Source organism: Lepisma saccharinum, chromosome 9 (assembly GCF_977018435.1).
Source record: "Lepisma saccharinum chromosome 9, izLepSacc3.1, whole genome shotgun sequence".
Classification (NCBI taxonomy): domain Eukaryota; kingdom Metazoa; phylum Arthropoda; class Insecta; order Zygentoma; family Lepismatidae; genus Lepisma; species Lepisma saccharinum.
Genome location: NC_139237.1, coordinates 544,322 through 554,781, shown reverse-complemented (window position 1 = coordinate 554,781; position 10,460 = coordinate 544,322). Strand labels below are relative to the sequence as shown.

Below are 10,460 nucleotides of genomic sequence, written 5' to 3'. Positions count from 1 at the left end.
GCTGCCTTGGGCTTGGCAGCCTTCTTTGGCTTTGGCGCCTTTGGTTTCTTGGGCGTCTTTGCCTTTTTCACTTTCGATGGAGACTTCTTTGGCTTTGCAACAGGTGCCTTCTTCTTTTCGCCGGTCTTCTTTGGTCGCTTGGCCGGGGCAGCTTTCTTTGCCGGTTTCTTCTCCTTGGGAGCCGAGCGTTTGGTCTTGGAAACAGCCCCGCTTTCCGGTTTCTCCTTCAGCGACGAAGCGCTGAGTTTGAAAGATCCGGAGGCACCCTTTCCTTTGGTTTGCACCAAAGAACCTGATGCCACGGCGCTCCTCAGGTACTTCTTGATGAAGGGCGCGAGCTTCTCGGCGTCGACCTTGTAGTTCTGGGTGATGTACTTCTTGATGGCCTGCAGGGAAGAGCCTCCGCGCTCCTTCAAGTTCTTGATAGCGTTGTTCACCATCTCGGATGTCCTGGGATGGGAAGGAGCCGTTCTCGGCTTTTTCGCCTTCGAGGACTTCTTGGGCGAAGCCGCCGTCGGGGCTGAGGGAGCTGATGCCGTATCTGCCATATCTACGCTCTTTTCGGAACGAAAATGAATCCCCGCGCCGAGGTTTCGACCCCCTTTTCTCTCGGAGCGCGGACCGGAGCGAGAGCAGCTCTCAGGCGGGCCGAAGCAAACTGAAGTTTGTAGTTGCCACAACGGTAAGTGTGTTTCCTCCTCTTTCCAAGATTAATTTTTTCAGTGCTGAGCTAGAGAGCACCAGCATCCCTCGTTGTTGGGTACGTTCCGGAAACTTTGAAGTAGCCGTGAAGTGCCGCAGTCCGTCCCCACGACTTCCACGTTCCTCGCTTCCTTCGTGTCAAACTCACCGTAGGTGTACGCGCGACCTCCATATGCCCGTGATTTCCTTAGTTTTCTCTGAGAAAAGGTAGAAGGTGCGTCGGTTGCACGGAGGAGATGGAAGTTCAATCCTTCCCCTATTCTCTTGCTGAGAATCAGGTGCCTTGAGCATACGACAGGCCTCTCAAGCCAATCTCCGAAGTAGCGTGTGTCGCACACGCCTGTGTTTGAACGAAGCTGGCCTACTTCCAATGTATAGCCTTTAATTTCGTTTATAGGCGAAAATCTATCGCATGAGGACTGTGGTTCGATTCGAAAGCAGCCATTTGCACCGAAAGTTAGCGCGGCCCTTCCTGCTCTCCGCCGATAAATAATAATAATGTAATAGTTTGTGTCGAGGTGCCCGTTGCCTACTTTGGTTTGTGGGAATAGCGCGTATTCGAGAACTCGATGAAGTTGTCCGAAGATAGCACAAAAATAGGAAATAGCTAGGCTGGAGAGTATATATATATATATATATATATATATATATATATAACTACGCACTGGTAATGATCAGGCTGGAAAGTTCATACGAACTAACCGAGCCCAATCACTTTTTCGTTGTTAGGTCCTGGGTATATAGTGTGGAATCAAAAAGGTTGGTCATGAGATTCACTTTTATTCACTGCACTAAATTTTCTTCTTCTCTATCTTGTAGCTTTTATGTTCACACATCTCTGGAAGGGTGTTAAAGCACATTTCTCACTATGACTACAATGAAATGTATAATTATTTGTTATGTTTCTTCTACACGTTCTTGGCAGTGCCCACGAGACGAGACATTTCCCCGAAAACGAGAAGTTGGACTATATGTACCTTACCGAAAGCAGTATCTTTCGCCAACGGCCATACCACGCTGAATATACCGGTTCTCGTCCGATCACCGAAGTCAAGCAGCGTCGGGCCTGGTCAGTACTTGGATGGGTGACCGCCTGGGAACACCAGGTGCTGTTGGCATCCTTTTTCTTTTTCAAGGTTCATAGTGGCCTTTTATTTGTGAATTGAAGCCAATCAATCACCGACAGTTTTTGCAGAATCGCTTTTTTTTTTTTTTTTTTTTTTTTTCAATATACCTGTCATCAAATAATAATAATAATATAAGTGAAGAATGTATATTAGTATATATGAATATCGGGGAAGGCGACTTTCTTCTGTTTTTTGGGGCTTGCGGGGTTGCAGGGTGCGTTCTTATTACCGGCGGCCGCCATAATCCCGGCGGGGAGCGAGCGCTCCCCTGCCCGGCGGATCCGCCGCGTCGCTCCCCGAAGAGCCCGGCGTTGGTAGTTTTCGGCGAGGATACGTGCCGGCGGTTGCAGGGAGTGTGTTTTTTTTGGGCGTTTTTATTTTTTTGCAAAATGCCATCGCCGTGGAAGGAGGCGTTCGCTAAAGGGATAGTCCCGGCCCGGCAACCCTGATCCGTTGGCAATTTCGCCCGAAACGCACCGGGGCGGGGGGGGGGGGGGGTGTGCACACGCAGAATAAAGAATTGGAAATGTCGCATACTCGTTGGCGAGGACACGTAAACCGAGGTTCTGTTTCAACCGATGCATGTCAAATCTCGCGTCTTTTCCCTTCGGAAAGGGAATGCTCGATCAGTGCAGTGATGTGAAAGTGTCCCCGCTAGTGGACAATTTAGCAGAAGGCAAGTGGGGAAGGTCCTGGTCGGAACGGTTACTTTTGGCAGCAAACGGTTACGAAACTGTTACTTTTGTCAGTAAACTGTTACAAAACGGTTACTTTTGTCAGTAAACTGTTACAAAACGGTTACTTTTGGCAGTAAACTGTTACGAAACGGTTACTTTTGGCAGTAAACGGTTACGAAACTGTTAGTTTTAGCAGGGAACGGTTACAAAACCGTTACTTTTGGCAGCAGACGGTTACGAAATCGTTACTTTTGGCAGCAGACCGTTACATAACCGTTACTTTTTGCAGCAAACGAATTAACGATAAAATGACCATTCGGTATTTCTCGACTGGTCGGGAGTCGGGAAGTCATTTCCCGAAGTCGGGATCGGGACAGGATCCCCCCCCCGGTCCCGACTTTTCGGGATCCCGCACACCCCTAATATTAATGCATAGGATGGAATGAACATTTTTTTTTGCCATGTCAACGTAACCTAACCTCCCAGAGGATCTGGGTTCAGACGAACGCGAGACAAATTCCTGGAAAAAGGACCTTGCGTAAGACAACTTTGGTTCCTCTTCAAAAATTCGCGTACACTTTCGTTGTGTAGTCAGCATGTAATGATACCGAATGGAGGCATGTAGGCGTTCGAACCCCACCCCTAACTGAACAAAAAAATGCTAATCTTCCGGGATCGTAAGTTGAAGTTCCACCCCCCCCCCCGATGCCGCCGCCCTCTGGAAACAACGTTCAGATCAATTCTTGGAGTAACCGATTTCAAATGCAACGGTTCCCGCCAAATGTCACACTTCGTTGAGCGTACCAGTTCTCACCCTTTCATAGAAGTTAAGTGAGCCCTTTTAGTGCAAATTATGAATGTGACTGCCAAACTCTTCCTTTTTCCCTGCTCGTGGAGAAAACTGAAAGTAATTTTGAAAGTAAAATGAAGGAAAACACGAAAAATGAAATAAAATCACGACCTAACAAAACCTAACCTAATGTAACCCAACCGAGTATATGCAGATATTAATCTGTGTGTACCTTTCACTGCCATACTCTAGTAACAAACGTACAATTGTGAAATAGAAACCTGAAAGTTATTTTTGTTAAATATACAAGTTTATTTTATGTGTTCATCCAAAATAATAATGCGCCGAATCAATAATTGTTCCAAGTCTTAGGTTATTTTTTTGCAGTGGCATTTTGTCCAAATGTAACTCTAAAAGTCCTATTCAGCAAAAGAAACTAAAAAATTTGGAAATTTAGCCTATTTTTGTAAATTACGTGCTGGTTAAGGTCGTACCTTAAAAGCATTTTTTTTTTATATATACGTAAGGTCAAAAATCTTCTCGCTTGCAGGCTGAGATATCGTTAGGTTATGTAAGTGTACGTTTCGGAGGGGTGGTAGACAAGTTCGTCCAATTCCAAGATTCAATTTTTGGCCCTAAAAAGGGCCTTTTTCGGCAAGGTAATTATTTCCTTGAGTTTACTTTGAGCTGGTGTACTTAGTCACGGCCTTGGTGCCTTCACTGACGGCGTGCTTGGCCAGTTCACCGGGGAGGAGCAGCCGAACGGCCGTCTGGATCTCCCTGCTGGTGATGGTCGATCGCTTGTTGTAATGAGCGAGCCTGGAAGCTTCGGCGGCAATGCGCTCGAAGATGTCGTTGACGAAGCTGTTCATGATGCTCATCGCCTTGCTGGAGATGCCGGTGTCAGGGTGAACTTGCTTCAACACCTTGTAGATGTAAATTGCGTAGCTCTCCTTCCTCCTCCGCTTCTTCTTTTTGTCTCCCTTGGAGATGTTCTTCTGGGCCTTTCCGGCCTTTTTGGCGGCTTTTCCACTTGTCTTTGGCGGCATGTTGCAGACAGACTCGATGGGCGCCACCTCCGTCGATTCGTTTTTAAGAAAGGACGGTTGATATCAGACGGACCAATGGCGCTTCGAGACGTGTCTCCCGGACGCTCTCATTCGCGGCGATTCAATACTACTTAACAAAACCACCAAACTGGCTGGCAAAAATTTGTGTTTTCACGTTGTATCGATAGCAAGAGATCATCATGTCTGGACGCGGAAAGGGAGGAAAAGTGAAGGGAAAGAGCAAGTCTCGCTCCAGCCGAGCCGGACTTCAGTTCCCCGTCGGCAGAATCCACCGACTTTTGCGAAAGGGCAATTATGCCGAACGTGTCGGTGCCGGTGCACCGGTTTACCTGGCCGCCGTCATGGAATATTTGGCAGCCGAAGTCTTGGAGTTGGCCGGCAATGCTGCTCGCGATAACAAGAAGACCAGGATCATCCCCCGTCACTTGCAGTTGGCCATCAGAAACGACGAGGAGTTGAACAAGCTCCTTTCTGGGGTCACGATCGCCCAGGGTGGCGTGCTGCCCAACATCCAGGCGGTCCTTCTTCCCAAGAAAACCGAGAAGAAAGCTTAAGCTGACACCCTACCCCCTCAGCTTCTAGCAAATCGGCCCTTGTAAGGGCCACCAATTACCTTAGGAAAGGGTCATTGTCTACTCCATTTTTTTAAGTTTTCAAGTTTGAAGTCTGTAGTCTAATCAGGACTGACAATCCATGTAACTTGGCATGCAAATCCTGTGTTGATTCAATGTTTTTTGCCTATTTCCGATAATGTCAGAGAATAGTGGCTTACCTGTACGTATACATCTTGTAAATTTTGATAGCATAGAGATTATGACGTGTGTTTTGTTTTCGGTGGAGTCAAGCTGCACTGAAAATAATAATAATAAAAAATATATATATATGTTCGCCTGAGTTATATTAATTGATGTTATAATTTGACAGAAGCAATCTGAATTTCACATAAATTTCTTTTGCTTTGCTAAACGACGAACGAAGGGTGGGTAGTCATCTAGCGAATGCTGAGAGTCCTCGCGTGAATATTTTTTGTTGAATTCTCAATTATTTCAATCATTCTTATGTCATTATGAACTCGAGACGAGAGAAATCGTTCGAATCGAGGCTGGGATCAGGGGGTAAGGTTCGGGGAAAGTTGAAAGCTGACATTTCCTTCCTCAAAGAAAAGATTTGTGGCCCTTAGAAGGGCCGATTTTTCAAGATGGAGGACAGGCAAACTAGAGCCCTTAACCTCCGAAACCGTACAAGGTTCTGCCTTGACGTTTGAGTGCGTACACGACGTCCATGGCGGTTACGGTTTTCCTCTTGGCGTGCTCCGTGTAGGTGACGGCATCGCGGATAACGTTCTCCAAGAACACCTTGAGGACGCCGCGTGTCTCTTCGTAGATGAGACCGGAGATTCGCTTCACACCTCCTCGCCGGGCAAGACGGCGGATGGCGGGCTTGGTGATACCCTGGATGTTGTCTCGGAGAACTTTACGGTGGCGCTTGGCACCTCCTTTGCCGAGTCCCTTTCCTCCTTTACCTCTGCCTGTCATTTCTGCAGTGCACGTACGTGGATTCGAAAGATGAGAATGAAGCCTTCCCGGCGAGCCGGCTCAGTTTTGTACGCCTTCGACAGAGGGGGGCAGAATGGCGGGAGCCAATGGGAAATCCGCTTTTCGGTTTGATTTCACGAATCAGGAGCATGCACGGCACCTTTCAGGGCAAAGCATATAAAGGCATGATTTTTGGTTGGCGCGATTGTTTGAAACGGAAACGCTTAGGACAAGCACGCGACAATGGCCCGGACTAAGCAAACTGCACGAAAATCCACCGGAGGCAAGGCCCCAAGGAAGCAGCTCGCCACAAAGGCAGCTAGGAAGAGCGCTCCCGCCACCGGAGGAGTGAAGAAGCCCCATAGGTACAGGCCAGGTACCGTGGCTCTTCGAGAAATCCGTCGCTACCAGAAGAGCACCGAGTTGCTCATCAGGAAGCTTCCTTTCCAGCGTCTCGTCCGCGAGATCGCTCAAGATTTCAAGACCGACTTGCGCTTCCAGAGTTCCGCAGTCATGGCTCTCCAGGAGGCCAGCGAGGCTTACCTCGTCGGTCTCTTCGAAGATACCAACTTGTGTGCCATCCACGCTAAGCGTGTCACTATCATGCCAAAGGACATCCAGCTCGCCCGCCGCATTCGTGGAGAGCGTGCTTAAGCGCATTCCGCTGCCCTTGGCAAACAATCGGTCCTTTTGAGGACCACAAATCCTACTTGGAAAGTACGTTTTGGTCGTATCTCTCTTTATTTTTTATTATTATTGTCAATTCCATCCCTATCCTCGCGTTTATCCAAAAGTTATTTAAAATAATAATGCCGAAGCAATTGGGCGATATTTCATGAATATTCAGTTTTAATAATAAAGCTCTCGCTAAATCTTTAAATCTAATATCTTACTCGCAGTTCATTTCATAGAATCGATGGAAACGAAGTCAAACAAATTATGACGACATAATGTGACTAGTGTATTGCTTTCATTTTTTTAAAAAAGAAAATGCATGGATGGAAGGGAAAGGATGACACCGTGTCCGATGAAAGGAAAGGTTATAAGATTGAGTGATCGTGCAAATTCGCTCCTTCCAGGAGAATTTTGATGGTCCTCAGAAGGACCTTTTTATGGGGAACACTTGCGTGCTCAACCATTTTACTTCTTTTTTGGTGCAGCCTTCTTTGCTGCCTTGGGCTTGGCAGCCTTCTTTGGCTTTGGCGCCTTTGGTTTCTTGGGCGTCTTTGCCTTTTTCACTTTCGATGGAGACTTCTTTGGCTTTGCAACAGGTGCCTTCTTCTTTTCGCCGGTCTTCTTTGGTCGCTTGGCCGGGGCAGCTTTCTTTGCCGGTTTCTTCTCCTTGGGAGCCGAGCGTTTGGTCTTGGAAACAGCCCCGCTTTCCGGTTTCTCCTTCAGCGACGAAGCGCTGAGTTTGAAAGATCCGGAGGCACCCTTTCCTTTGGTTTGCACCAAAGAACCTGATGCCACGGCGCTCCTCAGGTACTTCTTGATGAAGGGCGCGAGCTTCTCGGCGTCGACCTTGTAGTTCTGGGTGATGTACTTCTTGATGGCCTGCAGGGAAGAGCCTCCGCGCTCCTTCAAGTTCTTGATAGCGTTGTTCACCATCTCGGATGTCCTGGGATGGGAAGGAGCCGTTCTCGGCTTTTTCGCCTTCGAGGACTTCTTGGGCGAAGCCGCCGTCGGGGCTGAGGGAGCTGATGCCGTATCTGCCATATCTACGCTCTTTTCGGAACGAAAATGAATCCCCGCGCCGAGGTTTCGACCCCCTTTTCTCTCGGAGCGCGGACCGGAGCGAGAGCAGCTCTCAGGCGGGCCGAAGCAAACTGAAGTTTGTAGTTGCCACAACGGTAAGTGTGTTTCCTCCTCTTTCCAAGATTAATTTTTTCAGTGCTGAGCTAGAGAGCACCAGCATCCCTCGTTGTTGGGTACGTTCCGGAAACTTTGAAGTAGCCGTGAAGTGCCGCAGTCCGTCCCCACGACTTCCACGTTCCTCGCTTCCTTCGTGTCAAACTCACCGTAGGTGTACGCGCGACCTCCATATGCCCGTGATTTCCTTAGTTTTCTCTGAGAAAAGGTAGAAGGTGCGTCGGTTGCACGGAGGAGATGGAAGTTCAATCCTTCCCCTATTCTCTTGCTGAGAATCAGGTGCCTTGAGCATACGACAGGCCTCTCAAGCCAATCTCCGAAGTAGCGTGTGTCGCACACGCCTGTGTTTGAACGAAGCTGGCCTACTTCCAATGTATAGCCTTTAATTTCGTTTATAGGCGAAAATCTATCGCATGAGGACTGTGGTTCGATTCGAAAGCAGCCATTTGCACCGAAAGTTAGCGCGGCCCTTCCTGCTCTCCGCCGATAAATAATAATAATGTAATAGTTTGTGTCGAGGTGCCCGTTGCCTACTTTGGTTTGTGGGAATAGCGCGTATTCGAGAACTCGATGAAGTTGTCCGAAGATAGCACAAAAATAGGAAATAGCTAGGCTGGAGAGTATATATATATATATATATATATATATATATATATATAACTACGCACTGGTAATGATCAGGCTGGAAAGTTCATACGAACTAACCGAGCCCAATCACTTTTTCGTTGTTAGGTCCTGGGTATATAGTGTGGAATCAAAAAGGTTGGTCATGAGATTCACTTTTATTCACTGCACTAAATTTTCTTCTTCTCTATCTTGTAGCTTTTATGTTCACACATCTCTGGAAGGGTGTTAAAGCACATTTCTCACTATGACTACAATGAAATGTATAATTATTTGTTATGTTTCTTCTACACGTTCTTGGCAGTGCCCACGAGACGAGACATTTCCCCGAAAACGAGAAGTTGGACTATATGTACCTTACCGAAAGCAGTATCTTTCGCCAACGGCCATACCACGCTGAATATACCGGTTCTCGTCCGATCACCGAAGTCAAGCAGCGTCGGGCCTGGTCAGTACTTGGATGGGTGACCGCCTGGGAACACCAGGTGCTGTTGGCATCCTTTTTCTTTTTCAAGGTTCATAGTGGCCTTTTATTTGTGAATTGAAGCCAATCAATCACCGACAGTTTTTGCAGAATCGCTTTTTTTTTTTTTTTTTTTTTTTTTCAATATACCTGTCATCAAATAATAATAATAATATAAGTGAAGAATGTATATTAGTATATATGAATATCGGGGAAGGCGACTTTCTTCTGTTTTTTGGGGCTTGCGGGGTTGCAGGGTGCGTTCTTATTACCGGCGGCCGCCATAATCCCGGCGGGGAGCGAGCGCTCCCCTGCCCGGCGGATCCGCCGCGTCGCTCCCCGAAGAGCCCGGCGTTGGTAGTTTTCGGCGAGGATACGTGCCGGCGGTTGCAGGGAGTGTGTTTTTTTTGGGCGTTTTTATTTTTTTGCAAAATGCCATCGCCGTGGAAGGAGGCGTTCGCTAAAGGGATAGTCCCGGCCCGGCAACCCTGATCCGTTGGCAATTTCGCCCGAAACGCACCGGGGCGGGGGGGGGGGGGGGTGTGCACACGCAGAATAAAGAATTGGAAATGTCGCATACTCGTTGGCGAGGACACGTAAACCGAGGTTCTGTTTCAACCGATGCATGTCAAATCTCGCGTCTTTTCCCTTCGGAAAGGGAATGCTCGATCAGTGCAGTGATGTGAAAGTGTCCCCGCTAGTGGACAATTTAGCAGAAGGCAAGTGGGGAAGGTCCTGGTCGGAACGGTTACTTTTGGCAGCAAACGGTTACGAAACTGTTACTTTTGTCAGTAAACTGTTACAAAACGGTTACTTTTGTCAGTAAACTGTTACAAAACGGTTACTTTTGGCAGTAAACTGTTACGAAACGGTTACTTTTGGCAGTAAACGGTTACGAAACTGTTAGTTTTAGCAGGGAACGGTTACAAAACCGTTACTTTTGGCAGCAGACGGTTACGAAATCGTTACTTTTGGCAGCAGACCGTTACATAACCGTTACTTTTTGCAGCAAACGAATTAACGATAAAATGACCATTCGGTATTTCTCGACTGGTCGGGAGTCGGGAAGTCATTTCCCGAAGTCGGGATCGGGACAGGATCCCCCCCCCGGTCCCGACTTTTCGGGATCCCGCACACCCCTAATATTAATGCATAGGATGGAATGAACATTTTTTTTTGCCATGTCAACGTAACCTAACCTCCCAGAGGATCTGGGTTCAGACGAACGCGAGACAAATTCCTGGAAAAAGGACCTTGCGTAAGACAACTTTGGTTCCTCTTCAAAAATTCGCGTACACTTTCGTTGTGTAGTCAGCATGTAATGATACCGAATGGAGGCATGTAGGCGTTCGAACCCCACCCCTAACTGAACAAAAAAATGCTAATCTTCCGGGATCGTAAGTTGAAGTTCCACCCCCCCCCCCGATGCCGCCGCCCTCTGGAAACAACGTTCAGATCAATTCTTGGAGTAACCGATTTCAAATGCAACGGTTCCCGCCAAATGTCACACTTCGTTGAGCGTACCAGTTCTCACCCTTTCATAGAAGTTAAGTGAGCCCTTTTAGTGCAAATTATGAATGTGACTGCCAAACTCTTCCTTTTT

General features: G+C 47.6%; 4 protein-coding genes, 2 non-coding genes and 1 pseudogene across 6 annotated transcripts; 4 read left to right on the top strand and 3 right to left on the bottom strand.

Moving 5' to 3' along the window:
* The window catches only part of LOC145992298 (histone H1 pseudogene), an 874-nt pseudogene extending 326 nt beyond the window's left edge, over positions 1–548 (bottom strand).
* Positions 549–1,701: 1,153 nt separating this feature from the next.
* LOC145993021 (5S ribosomal RNA) lies at positions 1,702–1,820 on the top strand. The gene has a single exon (XR_014442233.1). It is a non-coding gene; the product is annotated as a 5S ribosomal RNA (ribosomal RNA).
* Positions 1,821–3,973: 2,153 nt separating this feature from the next.
* On the bottom strand, positions 3,974–4,345 carry LOC145992297 (histone H2B). Its single transcript, XM_083128682.1, has one exon. It carries the CDS (start codon positions 4,343–4,345, stop codon positions 3,974–3,976), a length of 372 nt encoding a protein of 123 aa, XP_082984808.1.
* A 200-nt stretch (positions 4,346–4,545) lies between these two features.
* LOC145992296 (histone H2A) lies at positions 4,546–4,920 on the top strand. Its single transcript, XM_083128680.1, has one exon. The coding sequence runs from the start codon at positions 4,546–4,548 to the stop codon at positions 4,918–4,920; it is 375 nt and encodes a 124-aa protein (XP_082984806.1).
* Positions 4,921–5,589: 669 nt separating this feature from the next.
* LOC145992295 (histone H4) lies at positions 5,590–5,901 on the bottom strand. The gene has a single exon (XM_083128679.1). The coding sequence runs from the start codon at positions 5,899–5,901 to the stop codon at positions 5,590–5,592; it is 312 nt and encodes a 103-aa protein (XP_082984805.1).
* A 243-nt stretch (positions 5,902–6,144) lies between these two features.
* Positions 6,145–6,555, top strand: LOC145992294 (histone H3). The gene has a single exon (XM_083128678.1). The coding sequence runs from the start codon at positions 6,145–6,147 to the stop codon at positions 6,553–6,555; it is 411 nt and encodes a 136-aa protein (XP_082984804.1).
* Positions 6,556–8,772: 2,217 nt separating this feature from the next.
* Positions 8,773–8,891, top strand: LOC145993020 (5S ribosomal RNA). The gene has a single exon (XR_014442232.1). It is a non-coding gene; the product is annotated as a 5S ribosomal RNA (ribosomal RNA).
* Positions 8,892–10,460: the final 1,569 nt, after the last annotated feature.